Source organism: Arachis hypogaea, chromosome 16 (genome assembly GCF_003086295.3).
Source record: "Arachis hypogaea cultivar Tifrunner chromosome 16, arahy.Tifrunner.gnm2.J5K5, whole genome shotgun sequence".
Classification (NCBI taxonomy): domain Eukaryota; kingdom Viridiplantae; phylum Streptophyta; class Magnoliopsida; order Fabales; family Fabaceae; genus Arachis; species Arachis hypogaea.
The window spans coordinates 695,095-716,487 of record NC_092051.1 but is presented as its reverse complement, the minus strand read 5'-3'; the positions used below and the strand labels follow the sequence as shown (position 1 = coordinate 716,487).

The 21,393-nt window shown below is 32.8% G+C and overlaps 4 protein-coding genes across 8 annotated transcripts; 1 reads left to right on the top strand and 3 right to left on the bottom strand.

The window, feature by feature from the left end:
* The first annotated feature begins 3,204 nt into the window (after nucleotides 1-3,204).
* On the top strand, nucleotides 3,205-4,631 carry LOC112758221 (indole-3-acetic acid-induced protein ARG7). The gene has a single exon (XM_025806831.3). It carries the CDS (start codon nucleotides 3,436-3,438, stop codon nucleotides 3,904-3,906), a length of 471 nt encoding a protein of 156 aa, XP_025662616.1. The 5' UTR covers nucleotides 3,205-3,435; the 3' UTR covers nucleotides 3,907-4,631.
* Nucleotides 4,632-5,502: 871 nt separating this feature from the next.
* LOC112754164 (uncharacterized) lies at nucleotides 5,503-7,488 on the bottom strand. Of its 5 annotated transcripts, none has more exons than XR_011873714.1 (4): nucleotides 7,148-7,483; nucleotides 6,800-7,001; nucleotides 6,507-6,692; nucleotides 5,503-6,373 (listed from the first exon to the last, which is right to left on the bottom strand). XR_011873714.1 is itself a non-coding variant. In XM_072219625.1 (4 exons), the coding sequence occupies exons 1-4, from the start codon at nucleotides 7,247-7,249 to the stop codon at nucleotides 6,386-6,388; spliced, it is 390 nt and encodes a 129-aa protein (XP_072075726.1). In that variant the 5' UTR covers nucleotides 7,250-7,488; the 3' UTR covers nucleotides 5,503-6,385. The 5 variants fall into 5 exon arrangements, 3 of the variants coding, with proteins under 3 accessions (XP_072075726.1, XP_072075725.1, XP_072075724.1); XM_072219625.1 differs by having other exon boundaries at nucleotides 5,503-6,418; nucleotides 6,800-6,868; nucleotides 7,148-7,488; XM_072219624.1 differs by having other exon boundaries at nucleotides 5,503-6,355; nucleotides 6,800-6,868; nucleotides 7,148-7,482.
* Nucleotides 7,489-8,196: 708 nt separating this feature from the next.
* Nucleotides 8,197-10,457, bottom strand: LOC112759060 (pentatricopeptide repeat-containing protein At1g71460, chloroplastic-like). The gene has a single exon (XM_025807886.3). It carries the CDS (start codon nucleotides 10,425-10,427, stop codon nucleotides 8,397-8,399), a length of 2,031 nt encoding a protein of 676 aa, XP_025663671.1. The 5' UTR covers nucleotides 10,428-10,457; the 3' UTR covers nucleotides 8,197-8,396.
* Nucleotides 10,458-17,345: 6,888 nt separating this feature from the next.
* LOC112754449 (protein MAIN-LIKE 2-like) lies at nucleotides 17,346-18,411 on the bottom strand. Its single transcript, XM_025802107.1, has 3 exons — nucleotides 18,340-18,411; nucleotides 17,628-17,804; nucleotides 17,346-17,585 (listed from the first exon to the last, which is right to left on the bottom strand). Exons 1-3 carry the CDS (start codon nucleotides 18,409-18,411, stop codon nucleotides 17,346-17,348), a joined length of 489 nt encoding a protein of 162 aa, XP_025657892.1.
* Nucleotides 18,412-21,393: the final 2,982 nt, after the last annotated feature.

Below are 21,393 nucleotides of genomic sequence, written 5' to 3'. Positions count from 1 at the left end.
CTTAATTTAGTAACAAGTGGAGTGGAGCTGATTGAGATTTCCTTATCTCGGAATTATTATAAAATTATTAACCATTTTAATAAGTAAATGTATATGCATAAGTTGAGTCCCTTTCACTAGATATAGGTCATTTATCTGAGAGGTGTAACGTAACGAAAAAGATTGAGGTGCACAAAGATTTTTAGAGTCACCCACCGTTTTAGGATACTACCTTTCCATTATTTCAACAACGACGAAAAGGATAAATAAGTTTCTAATTTTTTGTCCTGCGGACATTTTTGTTCTTAATCATTGAAAAATACTTTTAAGTACCTAATCTTCACAAAACTTGAATGGATCAGTCTCTGACAGAGGCATTTGGATGAATCAGTCCCTGACGGAGACATTTAGACAGAGAGACTGATCCGTTCAAGTTTTGTGAAAGTCAGGAACTACTTAAAAGTATTTTTCAATAATCAGGGACGAAAATGTCTGTAAAACAAAAAGTCAGAAATTTATTTATTATTTTCTTTTTTTTTTTTTTGTTTAAACTCATTCTCCCATCTTACATTCTTGCTTCGACAAAGTTCAACTACATCCAGCAATTTTTGCCATTATGAACAACAGCTAATATTTTGGAGCCACTCATTTAATTAGAGTCATTTTGTCTCTTGTATTCCTTTTTTTTCCATTTATTTAAATGATGGAACAAACCAGATGATAATAATCATGATATACACTACTCATCAATTTAACGCATAAAATAATATTAAGGGTCAACACGTGAAAAAAAGAATGAAAATGAGCTCAAATGCAAATTAAATACAACTAGGAAAATATTGGTAATCTAATTATATATACTCTAATGAACTAGCTACAAAATGGCTATATATATATATATATATATAATATCACTTTTAGTATATTAAAATAATTGATAAGAAGTAAAAAAATAAAATGTTTATCTTTTATATTATAAAAAATATATAAAAGGTAATATAAATATCATTTTTCGAATGATATATATATACAACCCAATCTAGAGTTGAAAGGAATGTGATAATTTTATATCATTTATTTCTTGTCTCATTTAATTTCCCCTTGCGTTCAAGTCTTGCCTATTAAATTTTACTGTTGACTATGCATGCGCATGCCATAAAACCAAAAGAAAAGGGGGCTACGATGACTTGGTGTTTTTCTTCCTCTTTTTTAAATGAAAATAGAAATATATTATTGAATGTTTATATATATATATATATTATTACGATGGATAACCGGAGATTATTGGGTTGGATTAGTTTGGCTGGCCCAATCGTCAGAATGAGAAAGTATCCAAGCGGATTGATGATCCAAGGCCCCCGTTCGACTTCAGTATGAGAAAATGGGGGGTGGTATTTGGAAAGACACTCCGATGCCAAAGTCAGCGAAGGGAGCAAAACAGGTCTAGAGAGTATTGGATCTTCTGAGATACCTGAGAAGTGTCAGTTATTTATAGTGGTGAACCCATAACCACCGTTGGTGTAGTTCCGTTATTTATGGTGGATAACCGTCCCTTTATCTTAGGGAGGTTGAGATATGGCTCCAGGAAGTGGGTAGAGAGATTTTAGGGGCAGTTACTCATTTGAATGGGTGTTTATCTGCCAGCTAATCTTCGTCCCGACTTCTTTAGAGCAAGTCGTGGTAAAGACCGACTTCGTAGGGTGAAGGTCGGTGTAGGGCGAAGCTCAATCCTTTGGATTGGGTCTTTCGTTTGGGCCTGGGTCCATATATATATATATATATATATATATATATATGATATCTGTAATACTAAGGATAAAATGCTAAATAAGATAAATTTGAGTTGTTTGAGTTGAAATTTTTTTTCTTAAGTATTACCGATATAATATAAGATGAATACGTTTTTTATTTTCGGCTTGATTATCACAAAGATGGCCTCGTTAGTTATTCAATTTTAAGTTTTTTATATTTTAATTTCAAGCCACAACGATGCATGAGTACGGATAGCGCCAATTCACCTTCAATATTATTATGTTTATTAAGAGTCTAAGGGTAATAGTTATGTTAATATATTAGTACTAACTAAGAAATTAAAAAATTATAAAAGGGAATATATTAATGCCTAGTATTTGAAAAAGTAAAATATAATTTAATAATATGTATCAAGAAACCTAGAAAATAAAAAATTATCCGGTAGGTCAATCGGTTTAATATCATATTAAGTTTGGCTTAATTAGTCATCGACAATAATATCACCACATACCCGAAAGAGGTCACTAACCTCTTTATATTACATTCAATCTAAATGGTTAATGATGCATGTCTAACCTATTTAGCTCTCTAGCATCGCCTAACAAATAGATATGGAAAAAGAAAAAACAAATCAGTCTATGTTATTGATCGCTAACTATATATACTAAATATTCTAAACAATTATTTGATCAAATTGAATTTTTCGTTCATTTATTATTTTTTTAAGTAATAACTCATCAAAACAAATTAGCAAAATAACATTAAAAAAATAGGTAAATATGCCTCATATCTTGAATAAAGTTAGTAGAAATATATACTTTAATCATGATAAAATTATTTAAGAATCTTTTATGAAATTATTCTGTTTTTCTTATCTCTTCACAGCAACTGGAAACTAAAAAAAATGATAAATTATAGGGAGAAAAAAATAAAATAAAAAGGTGGGTTATGTTCAAGGGACTTAAGGGACTCTGATACTTAGTAGAAGAAACATCATAATGCTTAACATAAGCACCATCCACATAGAAGTTTTAGATGAATCTAAAACCTTTATGTGGATGGTGCTTATGTTAAGCATTATGATGTTTCTTCTACTAAGTATCAGAGTATTTCTTTTTTATACTAAATGGATGTTCTCTTATATGTTTTATAATTTTTTTTATATACTAAGAATCAAGATTGTTGGAAGTTATGTGATTCCCGCTCCTATTTCTTCAACATATTATTCAGAATTTTAATTTAGGGTAAGAAGCAATTAATATCAAATATTATAAATTAAAAATAAATAAAATTAATTAAATATAATTATAAATTAGTTAAATTGTTTATTTTTGGCTAATCACCTCTTAATTTCGTATACTTTTTCAAATACAAATAAAAAATAAAAATAAAAAGTGATGGGAAAACTGGGAAAGTCACAAGTGAATTATCCAGCATGGATCTCTAATTCTCTATCTTGAAGGCTGAGCAAATCACAACCCTTGAACATGCTTCACTTACACCAACACCAGACACAGAACAGCATTTTCGTAATTATCTCCAAAAAGCAAGCCCACTTTCAAAACCCCGTCCCTATATAAACCCAAACACCCTCACAGCCTTGAAATCCCCGCTTCTCTAATTTCTTTCTCTCTTACCACAACAACAGAAACAACCTAACAGTCCCAACTCCCAAACTCAAATTCACTTGAAATTCAAATTCAAATGTCGTCGAAATGCAGCAAGATTCGCCACATTGTGAGGCTTCGTCAGATGCTGCGTCGCTGGCGCATCAAGGCGCGCATGTCCTCAGCTGCTATTAACCGCTCAAGCTCTTCTCCGCCGTCCGATGTTCCCGCTGGACACGTGGCGGTCTGCGTCGGCATCAACTGCACCAGATTCGTTGTGCGAGCTACTCACCTTAACCACCCTGTGTTCCAGAAGCTTCTAGTTCAGGCGGAAGAAGAGTACGGCTTCGCCAACCACGGTCCTTTGGCTATTCCCTGCGACGAAGCACTCTTTGAAGATGTTATCCGGTTCATTTCCCGCTCTGAGTCTGGATCCGGTTCGAACCGATTCTTGAACCTTGATGACTCTCAGAGACACTGCCACGTCGGAATGAGGAACAACCTTGATTTCTGGAAGCAGGAATCTCGACCGCTGCTCCACGCCTTCACTGACAAGAACATTTGGTAGTAAGATCTTTAAACCGAACGGACCGGACCGGACCGAACCGGTTCGGTACACGGGTTCTGAACCGGATATTCATTGGTTCTTTCTTCGGCTGCTACCTATTTTTTCGGTCACGGGAATTTGGAGCTAGTAGTAGTAATTTGGTAAAGTACTACTATTATTATAGACCGTACCACACGAAGTTCAGGGATTCGAACATTGACATTGTAAGTAAAATTTATTTTAGGGGGGTCACAATTTCACTTTTCCAATGACCAAATTACTTATATAAGGTCTGGGAGTTTTTTTTTTTTTTTTTTCAAATATAATTTTGGAGCTTTGAGCTAAGAGCGAGTTAAGCATGGTGGCGAATTAGGTTATTATATTATTTTTTAACTCCCCTGCCCAATTATGTAAAGGCGAATTGTGGGCCTTTGAATTGGACCGGCCCAACTCGCGTCAAATTAGTTGAAAGAAGTTAAAAAAAAAAAGGAATTGAAGATGCTCCGGGGAATGCTGTGGAGATGGCAAACAAGGGTGGGAGAGAATTAGTTACTATCGGCGACCACCGAGTCGTCCCCGGGTTCGAATCGGAGGGGAGTTACTGAGTTGACAAGCGAGTGAAAGTGAAAAAGTGTGTGGGTCTGGTAATAATTTTTGTAAACTATATTGTGTATGTACGTATCCTATTATTATTGAAGATGATTGATTGAAAATGAAACTTGTAGAGATATTTGAAAATTTGGAAATTATTGCGTTGTGTTATGTTATTTTTTGTTACTACATAATAATTGCTATAATGCTGCCAACTTTGATGTCAACTACGAACGTGATACGGAAACTATAGTAATTGATTTTTCCGTAGTGGTAGTAGTATAAAATTTCGCGATCATATATGGTTCAGTCAAATATGTTAATCTATCTAAAAGTGTGAAGACATCATCATTGAAGTATTTATCTTGTTTAATAAACCAAATTGGTTTTGGTTTTTGATTAAAATAGTAGTGTATGGTTGTTTGTATGTGTGGAGGGTTGCAATAATTGTAGCAGTTGTGGGAGTTATAATGACATCAACCCACGTGAATTGCATAGCAAAGTCTCTTGCTAAGTTTTTCACCTTATTCTCAATTTGTCCCACTTGATAATTTTATTAAAGTAGCAACTTTTCTCACTCAACTTCAAAATTCTTTAGAACAAAAAAAAAAAACTTTAGGTACATAACTAAAAAGAAATGTTTACTTTAGGTACATAACTGTTGCAATTAGTTAAACATAATTGCATATTTGGCAACTAATCAATAGTTAATAATGGAAGACATACATACATGCAGGATTAAGATGATAAACAAACCAACAGAATATATGAGCCGTTGACCTTATTATATGATTATGATTTGCATTTCTCAGTTTGGTGTTCCAGTTCATATATAGCACAATGGTTTTGAGTACAATTTTTTATTTTTAATAGCTTAATCTAATTAATGTAACAATCAATATCACTGGACTAGGCTGTCATGCAGAATTTCAGGCCGAAAAAAACAAAAGCTAAAGCCAAAAATTAGAAAGAAAAAAAAAAGTGAACATGATGACAACATACAAAATAAAGGTCTAAATTAAGTACTTTGTCACCCAATTAATCAAAGGTATCTATTTCTGATAATTGGCCCCTGTATTATATCTAGCATACAGAACAGCTTCCTTACAATGTGGTGAAAACTGTCATGGGATTCGGCTAAATTTTTATGTTGGTTGTCGAAGACCTAACACAACCCTCCTCCTTTATCCGGTCTTGGGACCGGATATGTACCGCAAGTGTAACATAGGCGGAGTTACACAAATAATCAAAAACCATAATAAAAGTACATTAACAAATAATCAGAAACCATAATGCAATGCATAGCATTAGAGTTACTCAGCTACTTCTACTTTTTTATACAGCCAGGAATAAAAAAGAACCAGCATAACCAAACCAACAAGAATCATAACAAAACCAAGAACACTTAAACATGTAAACAAGGTACCATGAATTCTAAATGTGCCACATATAACACTAGACCCTGATGCTGCAGCCACCAACACAGACAAAGAATACAGCAATGAGAGACATAACATTGAGATAATAGGCACTCTAAATCCCAAAGACCAAGCCACCATCACTGTGTATGCAAAGCTCACTATGAACATTCCTGTCCATATTGTCGCAGGTAAGAACCTTGTAGATGCTTGAAACAAGCTCAGTGGTACCTTTGAGTTGTTTCTTGTACTCCAAGCAACTTCACTGCCAAGGCGGCTCGGTGTTCTGGTGGACAAATTATCTCTGCTGAACAGAATTGCATGAATGTTTTTCTTGTAGAATCAGTTTGTTGAACCTTTTTGGTTAAGCCTTGGCCGCGATCCGAAATCCGGCTTGTGTCTTTTAGGTTTACCACCACATGGGAGGTGGAAGAAGAAGATACATCACATTCCTTTTTTGTCTGTTCATTTTGAAAGATCTACTGAAAATGTTACTCAATGTATTTCAAGTTAAAGGCACTGCACTAAAATTTAACACAAGTTATATTGCATAGACAAAGAAGATATGAGAAAGGAAGATAATCACTATAATCATATATTCCTTTTCTTTACCTGCTTTCTAGTTAAGTTGTAGCCAGAGTTCTTATTAGGTTTTTGCATTGACTTGTCAAGTTCTTGTTTTCTCTTTTCATCATTATGCAGAAAATTGTGTTCCTCATCATCTTCTGTGACCCCCTCTTCATCATCATCATCCTCATCATGATTATAGGCCTTGTTATAAGGCAACATTCTATCAGGCTGCATAGATATCCAGATACAGAAGTCATAAAAGTTATATAAAGAACTTTGTTTTGACATTCTTTTAAAGTTTTGAACAAAAATGATGAAGATAATCAATCTCTCGCCTCATAAAATACTAATGTAGCATTTCTCAAGTATGCAATAGTTCTCAATAACTCCTTATTTGTAGGGTACTGCAAATTCAAACACAGAAAACATGTATGTCAATAACAAAAAGAATAAAAAGGAAGTGTCAAGCAGTGTCTTGCCTCAGTTTGTTTGCCTGAATTTGGTTGTCTTGCCTTTGCTGTTTCAAGATATTGCAAACTAAAATGAAGAAGTCAGTGAAACAAAAAGTCAACTATTGCTACCTTACCTAATCAGAACATATTTAGTGGTACAGTTTTTGATGCTATATATAATAAGATTCAATTATTCAACTTTGAGGGAATGCAAATAATGCATAAACTTACAGGGTTTCTTGGAAGCAAAAACTTGTTGCTTATGCTATTGTTCTTGTTGTTGTTATCATCTCTGCTCTGTTCTGAAACAGAAGGCATACTCAAAGAAGCCATGATCAAACAAGTGGATCACTGGATTGGTATAAGTTCAAATATGGCAATTTACTCAATCAGCAGTTTCAACACAGGTTCTTATAAGTCAGTGTTTTGTGATTAAAAGGATTACTGTGGAAGAAAAAGGTCAGTGAAGAGACACATGGAGGAAGTTGTAATTCTCCATTTTTGACTTTGTAGAAGAATATCTTGTTATATCATACTTTATTGTACTTACCAGTTTTTGTATGCAAAAGTCACTGCTCTAGAATACACTAACAGTTCCTTTTTTTTTTTTTTTTTTGTGGGATGGAAGCTTCTTCTACACATAAATTTTTGTAGAATATTCAATTTAAGACAATATATGTTTTATTCTTAATGATGTGAAAGAATGGTGAGAAAAAGATGAATCTTTTGGTAAGTATGCTGTTAATTAGTAATTCGGAAGAATTAATATAACTATACAAGCACTTCACAAAGGTAATTTGAGGATAATAGTCTTAAATTCATATATGAGTAACATGTTTTTTATATATATAATTGGTTTTACAACATAAAAATAAAATAAAATGTTCTAAACAATAATTTTTTTCTGATTATTATTATTATTATTAATTTATTATTGTGAAAATACTTCCTCAAATACTAATAGCTCTTAACATAAACTTGATTCGAAGTAATCTATCAGTTGGAACAAAGCTTTATTATTGAAAATGTTTTGAATTATTTTCACAGTAAAAAAAAAAAAAGAATAAAGGGCAACTCGGTGCATAACCATCCTGCATTAACATAGAGTTTGAAAAAGGGTTGCATCCAAAGGATATAATGCAGGCAGCCTAACCTGATATTTCATTTTTGGACAAATATCATGCAGCTTCCTTAGTCACTCACTCCATTCACAATCCAAATGCCCCTCTAAACTCAGAACATACCGGTAGATAAAATATAACTTAAATACATGAACTAAATTAGATAAGCAATTATATTTATATCTTGAATTAAACAAAAAAATTTGAAATATAGTTATTACAATGAGTATGGTATAAAATTTTCAAATAAATTACAACTTATGGATTCTGAACTAAAAGTACATGTCTCTAGTTAATCTACATTCAAGAATGTTAACAATATGTAAATCTTTCATATAAAAACTGTGATGTTGCCTTCTCTATACAACAGAACTCATCTCTATAAGTCTTTGAGCTTTCTCCAGTTGATCATCATGGGTAAGAAGTCGAACCATTATATCAAAATGTTCTTTAGATGGTTCAATTTTATATCTAGTCATTAACTTGAATATCCTATAAGCATCATCAACAAATCCAGCTCTGTCGAAGATAGATAGCATGGCATCGAAAGTGAAATGCGTCGGAGTAGAACCTCTCGATGTCATCTGATCGAAAAGAGCAATTGCATCTTCATACAGTTCATTATTTCCATAGGCCCTAATAAGAGCAGTCCATGTCATTGAACCTTTAACAGGGACAGCATGAAAAACCAACTTTGCCTTGTTAACCTCTCCAAAAGTCCCATACATATTGATAAGTTCTGCAGAAACAAAAGGGACCTTTGCAAAATCCTTTTTCAGGAGCTGTGCATGAATCTCTTTTCCTTGCTTCACAAGTTTTAGCTCACCACAAACACTGAGCATCCTTGCTATTGCAACTGAGTCTGGCCTATGCTTTGAGGATTGCATTGACCTTATCACATCAAGTGCTTCATGATGATACCCATTTGCTACATATGAATCAATCATGGCTGTCCATGAAATAACTGTCCTTTTCTCCATACTATCAAATAGTCTTTCGGAATATTCAATCACACCACACTTCGAGTACATTACCATCAAAGAATTAGTTATGGATGCGTTAGGCAAAAACCAATGCTTCAAAGCATAAGCATGAACCTGCTTCCCCTGTTTCAAAGCCCTCAACTGAGCACATACTGGAAGAACAGTTGCGACTGTCACAACATCAGGCCTGAACCCTTCTTGCTGCATCCAGATAGTCGACCTTAGTGCCTGCTCCAACCTACCATTCCAAGCATAACCTGACATTAAAGCCGTCCAACAAACCAAATTCCTCTCCGCCGAGCTATAAAAAACTCGCCTAGCCGAATTCATATCCCCACACTTGCAATACATATCAATCAAGGCAGACTGAATAGGCACTCGCCTATAGTACTCCTTCGTCTTCACCACATAAGCATGAACTTCTTTGCCCAATCGCTGCTCATAAACTTCCCCTATTGCAGGAAGAACAGACATCACCACAACCGAATTCACCTCCACTCCTTCCTCCACCATCCACCTCACATACTCCAATGCCTCCCTCTGCCGCCTATTATGCACAAAACCCGCCACCATTGCGCCCCAAACCACAACATCCCTATTGGGAATTTCGTCAAACACGCGGCATGCAAGATTGATCCTCCCACACTTGAAGTACAAATCAATCAAACTTGTCCTAATAATTGAACTATCAACCAAACCATTCTTGATCAACAATCCATGAGCCTTGAGCCCCTGGAAAAGCGCAGGCGCACCGGCAAAACTCTTGATGACAGTGGTGAAAGTATACACATTCAACTCAACACCCAAAGCCCTCATCTCAGTATAAGCTTTAAGCACATCAAGGTCGTGCTTTTTACCCGAAATCACAGACCCTCTTAACAAGGCATTCCATGGGTACACGCTGGTACACGGTAAATCGTTAAAGATTTGTTTGGCTTCTTCGAAAGCGGCGCAAGAGGTGTACATGTGAACAAGCTTGGTTCGCAAAAACTGGTTGTTTTCGAAGCCGTTGATTCGGATATGGACGTGGACTTCTCTAGCGTGTTGCAGGGACTTGGTGCGAATGCAGGCGGCGATGAGAGCGGAGAAAGTGGTGGCGTTGACAGGGATTCCCTGTTGGTCAACGTAATCGAGAATGGTGAGTGCTTCTTTGAGTTTGTCTTGGCGCGCGAATCGTTTGATGTCCTTGTAGATGGAGCGTGGATTTTTGGTGTGGATGGGTAAGGAGGATGGGAACGCATCTTTGTCCTTGAAATGTTTCAGCTTCTTGTAGTGGTGGTGGGATTTCTCTGGGAGTGCTGTTTTGAAGTTGAAGAATTGGAAGGTGGTTTTGGTGTTGGAGGATGGCGAAGCCGAGGTGGGATTTGGAGGGACCCTGTGAAGTTGGAGGGAGAGACAGCCTGCCATGCTTGAACAAGTTTGCAAGAACCGAACCCGTCAAGTAACTGGTTCACTCATCCAAATATTAATTAATACTTGTGCGTTTTTTTTTCTTGGGTTGAGGGGCAGGTCCGTTCTTTTCCTTCCCTTGTAGGGGTGAATACGGGTAGCGGGTACCCAATTACCCGTCCGAATTCGAACCGAACTAATTAAATTGATTTTAGAACCAATAGATAATCGGATTCAATTCAAACCAAACCAATGATTTTTGTTAGTTATTGGTTCGGATATCGATTCTGAGGATGCGGAACTAACATGCGAACCCGATCATATATTAATTAAATAAAAAGAATATATATATATATATATATATATATATATATGACTTTTTTATTAGACAAAAATTATCACTATTAATATGTTGGATTTTAATGAGTTTAGTTTTTAGTGTATTTGGTATTTAACATGTTTGAATTATTTCTATTGATGTTACATGTTTATTGTACTTGTTAAATTTTTAAGATAAAAATTTGATTTTTTCTTTTATTAATTTCAAAGTCATTGGATACCCAATTACCCGAACCGAACCAATCCGTTCTTAATCGATTTTGTTTGGTTCGAGTACATGTACAAAAAAATACAAATCCGAATCAAACTAAACCAATTATATTTTGATCGGTTCGGTTCTAATTTTATCATAAACCCAAACCAAACCGACCCGTGTTCTCGTGACTTAGCGCATTGCTGTTGAAAGTGTTTTTTTTTTTTGGACATGGGTCTAGGCCCACAAAGAGGGACCCAACCCCATCAGCTTCCCCTTCCACAATGTGACAACTGTATGTGGGCCACTACCTCAACTAATGGATTCTTAAAAAGCCTAAATATTTTTTGGCCCTGGAAAAGTAAAAGCAGGCCCATGTTGTGATACCAAAATATCGTCATATTGAAGATTCAATGAAAATAATAATTCCTCCCAAGCTGGCCGTTAACTATGAAAAAATATATCATGTCCAAAAAATATCTATGAAAACTATATGACCAAAACAATAACTGTGAAAACTATAGAGAGAAATGAGAGAAAATAACATTAACATTACACAAAATAAAACGTGGTCACTTATAACATATGTTCACCCATCACATGAAAGTGTTGGAACAGATATAAAATTGGGCCTAAGAATAGAATAGATCCGGCACAATCTTGAATATATTATACTTATCATAGAAGAATTTTGTATGTAATAGTAACACCCATTTTGCTACTTTAGGACCATCATGTACATTGTCGGTGACCAAAAACCAACAAAAGAATCGCAAAAATGTCAGACATGAATTGTGTGGGTAAGATGAGTTACCAATCCTGGTCCCAAACAGTTGACCCTTTCATGATAAGTCGCATTCACAAGCCCACAATTGACAATTGTGCCATCCATAATGTTACTTTAATTTACAATCTATAGGTTACCAAAAAATAAAAAAATAAAAATGAATGTAAAAGGATTATTTGGATGGTTTAATTACTCTTTTGCTTTTTATAGTTTCGTAAACTTTTTAATTAGATTTCTATATTTTTTTTTAATTGGGTCTCTATACCAATATTTTTTTCAATTAGGTCCCTTTTAATAGTAATCGGCTTAATTATGTAGGGACCCAAATAAAAAAAATTGGTGCAGGAATTCAAATAAAAGAAAAAAAAAAGTATAGAGACTCAATTAAAAAAAATTGATGAAAAGACTCAATTAAAAAAAATATAAAAACCTAATTAAAAATTTTACGAAATTATAAAGACTAACAGAATAATTAAACCTATTTGAATTTAATTTTGTGCACAATGAGTCAATGATGTAAATTTTTTCCATACTTTATCCACATGTTTGTTACTCAATTAATTTGACTTTAGTCGTGTATAAAAATAATATAGTAATTTTACATAATTCATCACGTGTAGTGTTAGGTAGATTTATATATTCTTTTCTTTCTTATTAGTATCCTAAGAGGACTGTGCAATAAGGCCATTACTTCCTTTTAAGAAATTTGTATTTTTAGAAAAGAATAAAAATAAGAAACTAATTTTTAATTAACTAATATTTATATTTTTTTATTATTAAATTATTTTTTTATTTTTGTTTTTTGGAGGATTTAAAACTTTAGTTATATTTAAGATTTAGAATAAAAAATAATTTTTAAAAATTAACTAATAACTAATTAAAATTTTTAGAAAATTTCATTTGAATTATACATATATTTGCAGTTATGTATGTTGTGTTGTGATATCGATGTCTATTATTTAATAATTCATGACTTCTTTATAATATGAGCGATTCAAAATCTGGCATTGATTGCTAAACATTGTTGGAACTAGCTATTCAACTAGATTCTCTTATAGGCAGGGTCTACAAAGGAAAATACTATAAATACAGTTCCATCATGAAGGCAGAGACGGGTAACTCACCTTCTTAGGAATAACGGAGTGTTTTAGAAGGTCGCTCAGTTTTGGAAAAGAAACTTATTTGGCGGGTTGGCAATGGCAACAACATCCAAATTTTCACTGACCTTTGGCTCCCTCCCAATCAGCTATCACGGAAATTTAGAGACATAACATTATGTGGGTAAAAGATTTAGTGCTATCCAATAGAAGTTAGAATCAGAATCTAATTAATCAACTCTTCTTACCTGAAATTAGTCAGCAAATTCTATCAATCACAATCTCAGAAGGTGAAGACAGACTTCAATGGAATACAATTCGAAGCAGGAAATATGAGGCAAGCTCTGGCTACCAAGTGGCATATCATTTCAAGCACTCTCCAATAAAGTTTTGTCCAAAAAATTTTCAACATAAAAAAAATTTGGTGTCAATTGTGGAGACTCTCTCTCTTCCACCAAAATTGAAAATTTTGTCTCTGGAGAAGCATTCACGAGAAGCTCCCTATCCTTAATTTGCTCAACCAACGCCTCTCTTCCATTTTCCTATTATGTCGCTACTGCCAATCAGATGCAGAATCGATCAATCATTGTCTACTCTTATGTGAGAAAGCAAAAGAGGTATGGAATAAAAGCCCCATCACCATAGATTTTGTCAACAACAACTTACCTTCTTTTTGGTCGGTCTAGTCAGAGAGATCTGAGCATTTCAAAGTTCGACATGGTTGGTCGTCGCAGTTGATGTTGTTAGCAACGTTGTATTGGAAAATTTAGAAATCAAGGAACAACATGATCTTTGAATAAGAATTGATTCCTTCAGAAGCAACGGTGGAGTTATGCTTGAAACTTGTGAATGAGTTGTTTTTTAATCCCTAGTTCTGCATTCACTTTCCTTTTTCTAATTTATTTTCTCTTTCATTCATGTTTTGATGCTGTATTCACGTTTTAGTGAACTTTAAAAATTTCCTCTTTCTTTTGCTATATGTCCTAACATAGATCCTATTGTATTTTGCTTCAATCAATAAATAAAATAAATCTATTTTTGAAAAAAAAAAGAATAAATTATCATTTGTATCCATGAAAGATACAAACACTGATAAATGTATTCATATAAGAATAAAACGACAATTGTACATACGGAAGATAGCTTCCGTGTACCAAGAATACCCTAATGGACCAATTGTGTAACGACAATTGTACCCACGGAAGATAGCTTTCGTGTACCAAGAATACCCTAACGGACCAATTGTGTAACTGATGTCCGGGTACTCTTGACACACGAAAGCCATCTTCTGTGGTTATAATTGTCGTTTTATTTTTATATAGATACATTTGTCAGCATCTGTATCTTTTATTGGTACAAATGGTAATTTATTCGAAAAAAATATAGTATTTAAAAATGATTACCCATAATAAAATAATTGTTGAAATTTTAAACGTAATAATTATGTTTTGAAATTGATAAAATATACTATATTAGTGATATAATTCTTATCTATTAAGTAACTCATTCTGATTTAAAAAATTAAATGATATATTTTTATCAATCTTAATTATCTAATTAATATAATTAGAATCTCAAAACTTATTATAATATGTGCAACTAATTTTAGAGATTATTTTAGAATTTAACTAAAAAATGATATTGTAATAATAAATAATGGAGGGAGATATATAGATATATAGGTAGAAACAAAAGAATTTATAGAAGCGGGGACGTTTTATTCAGCCAGAGCCAACAGTGAATTAACGAACAAAGATCCCAATGCAAATCTTTCTTTTCTTTCTACATACATTACACCTACTACTTCATATGACGATTGACGAGATACTTTACAAAATTCATATAATAGAAAGACCTTATTTTATGATAAGAAAATCTTAAAATCTCAAATACATGAAACTCTAACTATTGCTTGACTTAATTAAGGTGTAATCTATTATCTATTATATAATATTAATTTTACAGTAAAAATGTATTATGGGGTATTTTTTTATTATAATTAAAATTATTTTTTTTAAATTAAAGAGATCTTTTTATTATCTTTTTTTTTATCTCTTTCATTTTTTTATATATTCTATTTCTTTTATATATCATTATCAATAACTAATTATAAATTTAACAATAAAAATATACAACATAATACTTTCTAATTACAATTAAAATTGAAATATAATTATATTATATTACTAATTTAATAACTAAAATGTATCACATGACACTCTCTATTAAAAATTAAGATAAAATATTTTTTTTCAAAATTAATAAACTCTCTTCCTCTATTATCTTATCTACCTCTCTCTTCTTTTCTATTTCTCTATACCCTTCTCACTCTATATATAACTTATAATTAATTTATAATACCAATTTAACAAACCAAAATATGTCACGAGATATTTTTTATTACAATTAAAATAAAATATTTTTCTCCAAATTTAACACACTCCCTCTCTCATTCTTTTTCTTTATCTTTCTCCCTCATTCTCTAGCTCTCTACTTTTTTATTCTATAAAAAATAAAATTAATAAAATAATATAATTCAAATAAATTATAAAAATAATAAAATTCATTAAATTTATAATTAAAAAATATTATTATATACAAAATTTTATATTTTTTATTTTATTTTAAATTTTCACCGCTTATCTTTCTAATATATATTTCCAGTACTTTTCTTCTTTCAAATATTTATTTCATATAATTTGGAGAGAATACTAATGTTATGATTAATAGTTCGAATCAAGATTCAATTGTTTAAAAAATAATTTATTTTAAATTAATTTTATAACTATTAACATAATTTTTTATACAAATATCTAATTATATATATATATATATATAAAATATTATTTTTAAATAACAAGCATAAGAATTAATAATTTTTATTTGTACAATAGACTTAACACCTAATCAAATGTAAAAGTATACACATTAAATTCTTTCAAATTTCAGATAATAAATGTTAAAATTAATTATTAGTAAAAAACTAAACTTACTCACATAAAAAATAACTAAAATGCTTATTATTTATTTATTTTATGTATGAAAATCCTAGTCCTATTAATTAGCGGATAACGACTTTTGTCTCTTATGATATTTTTATAAAAGTAGTTTGATTCTATAAATTTTTTGTGTTATAATCTATAATATCAAGATAAAACCGACGTAATTTTTAAAAATTTAAATTTTAGTAATGTTATTACAAAAAAAGGGGGGTAAAATGCATAATTAAATCAAACCCAAAGTCAATATTACACAATTCACTCAAATAAAAAAACGTTACATGGATCTCCAGTTAGCGCGTTTCTATATAAATCGAATGACTCTTATTCGATTTGCCAACTCTCATACTAATTTGAATCAGGGTAACTCGAATTACCATGAAAAAATGCAAATCGTAGCTAGCTAACTCGATTCATGCATGCATGAAATATAGCTTAGTAAATCGAATCACATTGATTTGAATTATGCATGCAATTCACGTCCCCAGTAATTCGAAACAACCTGCTTCGATTTATCCCTTGTGTTGTCCTTATATAATTCGAATGGGACTGATTCAAATTACCATGAAGTAATAAATCGAACTAGGAAAATTCGATTTATTGTGAGGCCAACGTATATAAATATGATATGAACGTGAATTCCTGTTGAGAGTGTTGATGCATTATAGAGGGTCGATTAAGAAAAAAACATTCTCTGAAATTAAGTTTACTGATAAGGAACCCTTTAGTGTTTTTTCTGAAACATACAACGAGCTTCACTGAGTTCCTAAACTCTATAATCCAAAAATTGGGGTTGCAAGGCATGAAACAGGTTGAGAAGTTATTCTATCGAATTCCGATTTCAGTTTTGCGAGATGATGTGAAATACGATTCGTTTGTCATAGGGAGTAACGAGGATTTGGAAGTTCTGTTCCATTGTCGTCGGCAGTTTTCTGAGGTTAGGACCCCTGAGCTGTTGGCCAAGCTTGTAGATGTGGTCTCCAGCTCAGGAGGTTCGAGGCCTGTTTGTGCCTCTTCATCCGTGCCTGTGATTGCACCTGAGACAATGGTGGTTGCCTTCCTGTCCGTTGCAGCTAATCTATACTGTAGTGGTGACGGAGAAGTAGGTATTACTGATACGGCGCCGGTTTCATTACAGGGTGGAATACCTGATGGTATAGACGATGTACTACTGGGTGATGATGACAATGATGATTTGGAGCCGGACATCATTGTCGATGATAGTGGTGATGACATAGCAGGGAGTAATCCAGCTGTGGGTGGTGGAGCGTTTAGCTCAGGGACCCAATAGTATCCCCCGCACTTTTCAAATTTGGACTTGGATGCCATGAGACAACAGGGGTTTCTGGCGAACCTGTTGGATTTGGTGCCAGAAATACACAGGGTACTGGAGTTTCAGGTTGTTCAGCAGTACCCACCCATGTCCTCAAGCCTGGCTACGTATGGCAGCCGCCGAATGTGAAGGCGAGTACCGGACTTGTCGCCAAATAGCTGAGTCTCCAAAAGCATCATGATATAGGCCTAGACATACCTCCTAACAGTGGCGTCGTTGGCGCCATCAGGAAGCTCTCTGAATGTGTTATGCATCCAACTGCATCTCACAGTGAACTTGTCGATGCAATTCGCATGAGGCAAAACACCCAGCAGCTCCTCGAACCACACCCAAGCTAGGTGACCATCCTCGATGTATCGCTCAAACTCCGTCAGGCATCCACTGACGTAATGTCCATCGATCGACAGCCCTAATTGGTACGCCACGTCCTGCAGTGTGATCGTGCACTCTCCGAACGGCATATGAAACACGTGTGTCTCCGGACGCCATCGCTCCACGAATGCACTAGCTAATGGCTCATCCAACCTAAACCAAATCTCGTTCAGTCTCGCAAGATGGTATAAACCAGCCATTTGCAAGTATGGAACAATCTTCTCGTCCAGGCGCATACCCTGCTGCCGTCTCATGCTGGTGATACATCGGTGGGCCTGCATAAACAACGTAACAGATTGTCTCTTAGGACCATATCAAAACATATTTATATAACAATATCAACTAATGCATCTCTTAATCCAAAGAATACAACTTGTTCACAACCAAATAATGTTACGCGTTCAAATACAAAATAATATCATATATTCATCAAACTGGGCCTAATAAAAACTAGTTTAATATTAATAAAATAATTGATTTAGTGTAGACGTCACATAAATTTTGAATAAAACATCAAGTCATTACCCATACTTTTTTTTAACAACAACCCAAATCACAACATAGACTCCAATCACTACTCTTACTCTAACCAAGTTTTACCCCCTATTATCTTCACTACTCATACTCTTCTACTTATTTGTAATCACTATCCAAATTAGAACTTACTCCCTCAGACCTCTAAAAATTAATAAATCACTAATATAACACTCTATCTAATTTAACAATTGTAAATAATAACTAGCGTTATAAGAGACAAAAAAAAATGTAACACATTAAATCCTATTTGCGTAAAAAATTGTACGCACTAACCTCTTCATTGATGACACCAGCTATATGGGCAACCCCATCCAAACAATAAAGACGATCTGGGTTATCCCCCATCAGCAGAATATCCGAATGTTGAAGTCTTTGTTGGAGTTTTAGGGAAGAGATTTTTCTGAAATTTGGTGGGGCAGGATTTTTGAATTGTAGTTTGAACGAGCTCAATTCGAATTCTATTTATAGGAAACCATTAGTAATTCGAATGAGTCAAAGTCGAATTACCATAGGCGCTCATTGGTAGTAATTCGAATAAAAGCAATTCGAATTAGTAGAACTATGGGTAAATCGAAACAGGTTGTTTCGAATTACTAGGTGCACAAAATTATGGGTAATTCGAATTGGTGTGATTCAAATTAGTAGGTATCACGTGCATGCATGCATAATTCGAATCAATATGATTCGATTTACTAAGCTAAATTTCATGTATGCATAAATCGAGTTAGCTAGCTTCGATTTGCATTTTTTTCTTAGTAATTCGAGTTATCCTGATTCAAATTGGTGTGAGAGTTGGAAAATTGAATGAGACTCATTCGATTTATATAAAAACGTGCTAATAGGAGATCGATGTAACATTTTTTTATTTGGATTAATTGTATAATTTTAAACTCCATTTGATTTAATTGTGTGTTTTATCCAAAAAAAAAAAAAAAAAACTAGTAAAAACTATAGTTGTGAAAATGTAATTAAATAAGAAAAAACAAGATACAAATACTGGGCAAAGAAGACAAGGACACAAGGTAGATAACGCATGTGAGAAAGACATTTTGATATATATTTTGGAGAGAGAGTGAATGAGTAACAGTGTAACACTAACATAACATGTGAAGCTTGAAAACGTGCGCTTGCAGTGTCATGTCCAAGATTTTGCAGCCGCAGGACCAGCCACTTAACTGAACACAAAACTGCTCATTTTTTGTACTTTTTTTAACCCTAAAGCCACAATGAAAGCCCAACCATTATCAACACTTTTTTACATGCCACCTTTTTGTGGCTCTTCTTTTCCACGTTTACTCAACTACAAACCTAAAAGCTACTAGCCACTCATGTTCATGGACCACCACTGTTACCATGCAATGCTGCTATTACATTACTACTAATTAAAATAACTTTTTTTGGATGTAGTAATTTTTTTTTCTTTTTATAGGTCCAAAGCAAGCATTAATTATGAGGTATCCAAGTCAACTCGGAGCTCCATTTTAAGAGTTTGTCGCTGACATGCACAAGACAAGATTTGAATTTCCGACACTTGCTTCAACGAACTAGTGAGCTAACTACTAGACTAAAGGTTTGTTTGGGTGAGCTTCTAATAAAAGATCTTTTTTTTTGAGTTATTTTTTTTTAAAAGATCTTATGAAAAAGTATAAGTAATTTTATGTTTGGATATCTCATATAAAAATATCTTTTTATCTATCAATTATATTTGGGTATAACAATATAAAAAATTTTTTTGTTTATTTATTACATAAAAAATATCTTTTTTTTAAGGAAAAAAGATCTTTTAAAAAAAGATATAAATTACAATTTCTCAAAAAAGATTTTCTTTTTTTTATTTTTCTAGTGCTTTTACTTTTATTACTAGAAATTTTCCAAACACGCTAAAAAATAAAAAAAAAATATTAAAAAAAAAATTTTTATCAAAATAATGGCACCCAAACAAGTACTAACCCAACTTTGTTACGAAGTTAATTATTTAAGAAAAAAAAAGGGAATTGGACCACACTACTAGTGCTTAATTATTGGACCATTAGATTTGTAGAGTCCTATTGGGCCAAGATTCGCCAAGATTGGGTGATCCTAATTGTACTATATTGTATTATTGCGAATGAACTAAACACACGGTCCAAAAAACAAACGGGTAAATAAGAGGCCATTACAAAGCCTAAAAATAATAATTAGAAATTCGGAATACTATTTTAATTTAGATATATTTCTAACCGCTTGAAAAGACATTTTCATAATTAGTTATACACATAAAAATTCAGGATAAATAACATTAATCATTATTCTTGAAATTATGTAAGATCACATAAATGGGGAGAGTGAGTTAATTATAATCTTTTACAAAATGGATTACAAATATTGCATGTTGTATCATCTAATAACTAAAAGGGTTAAGTTTCAAATTACTTTATATCAAGATATGAATGAAGAGCACTAGTTATGCCTAAGGGATCATAATGAATAGCATACACCTAACCGAAACTCAAATAGTAATAATAAAGCATTAAAGATCATATGCAATAATTATGCTTGTTCTCTTGTGCGTTTGTTAATTGATCTTAGATACACTCTTCACTTATCCTTTGTCGTTTCTTTGGCTTTGCTATGATTGTAAAGAAAAAGCTCCTCTAATTTTCGTCATGATGAAGATTTTTCATCATTATAAATACTAACAATTTTGCATTGACAACAATAAAAGAGGCCTTGAAAGTTGAAACACCTATAGAGTGAATTTTGAAGGAATTGGATATAATATTTGGGATTATTCTCTAATTGATGATTACTTATGTCACTTTTTTATTAGACTGCATTTGTTTACAGAGACAGGACACTGAGATAGGAATATAGAAATACAAAATCGTGTTTGGCAGAAGAGACATGGACAGAAATAATATGTCTAGAGATACTGAATTAGTGTATTTTGTGTCCATCTTGACAGAAAGAACACGGAGGCACTAACAAAGTACACAATTTATTTTTTATTTTTATTTTTATTTTTGTTAATTTTTTATAATTATATTTTTTTATTATTATATTTTTCATCTCAATTTTTTTGAATAAAAAAATAAAAATAAATTGAATTTTCATAATTTGTTTTAGTTTATCACCAAACAAAATATAAAAACATAAAATTTTGTATCTCTGTCTCTTATATTTTATTTTTAGTGTCTTGTCCTGTCCTGTTCTGAGAAACAAACGTAGGCTTACATATTATTCTCAAATAGCCCTTAATTATGAGTTTTTTTTTTTATCATCAAACAAGGAAAAAATAAATATTAAGAATAGAAGGTAACTAATAAGGAGCATCATATAATGAGGGTT

What these genes read in the sequence shown, in the direction of transcription:
- LOC112754449 (XM_025802107.1), bottom strand. Translation starts at nt 18,411, where the DNA reads ATGGGGGATAACCCAGATCGTCTTTATTGTTTGGATGGGGTTGCCCAT. An exon ending in CTGGTGTCATCAATGAAGAG is followed by an intron (nt 17,805 to 18,339) that starts GTTAGTGCGTAC and finishes TTGTTTATGCAG; the next exon opens with GCCCACCGATGTATCACCAG. An exon ending in GATGGCGTCCGGAGACACAC is followed by an intron (nt 17,586 to 17,627) that starts GTGTTTCATATG and finishes ATCACACTGCAG; the next exon opens with GACGTGGCGTACCAATTAGG.
- LOC112754164 (XM_072219623.1), bottom strand. Translation starts at nt 7,249, where the DNA reads ATGGCTTCTTTGAGTATGCCTTCTGTTTCAGAACAGAGCAGAGATGAT. An exon ending in CTACATTAGTATTTTATGAG is followed by an intron (nt 6,693 to 6,799) that starts GCGAGAGATTGA and finishes ATATCTATGCAG; the next exon opens with CCTGATAGAATGTTGCCTTA. An exon ending in ACAACTTAACTAGAAAGCAG is followed by an intron (nt 6,374 to 6,506) that starts GTAAAGAAAAGG and finishes CATTTTCAGTAG; the next exon opens with ATCTTTCAAAATGAACAGAC.
- LOC112759060 (XM_025807886.3), bottom strand. Translation starts at nt 10,427, where the DNA reads ATGGCAGGCTGTCTCTCCCTCCAACTTCACAGGGTCCCTCCAAATCCC.
- LOC112758221 (XM_025806831.3), top strand. Translation starts at nt 3,436, where the DNA reads ATGTCGTCGAAATGCAGCAAGATTCGCCACATTGTGAGGCTTCGTCAG.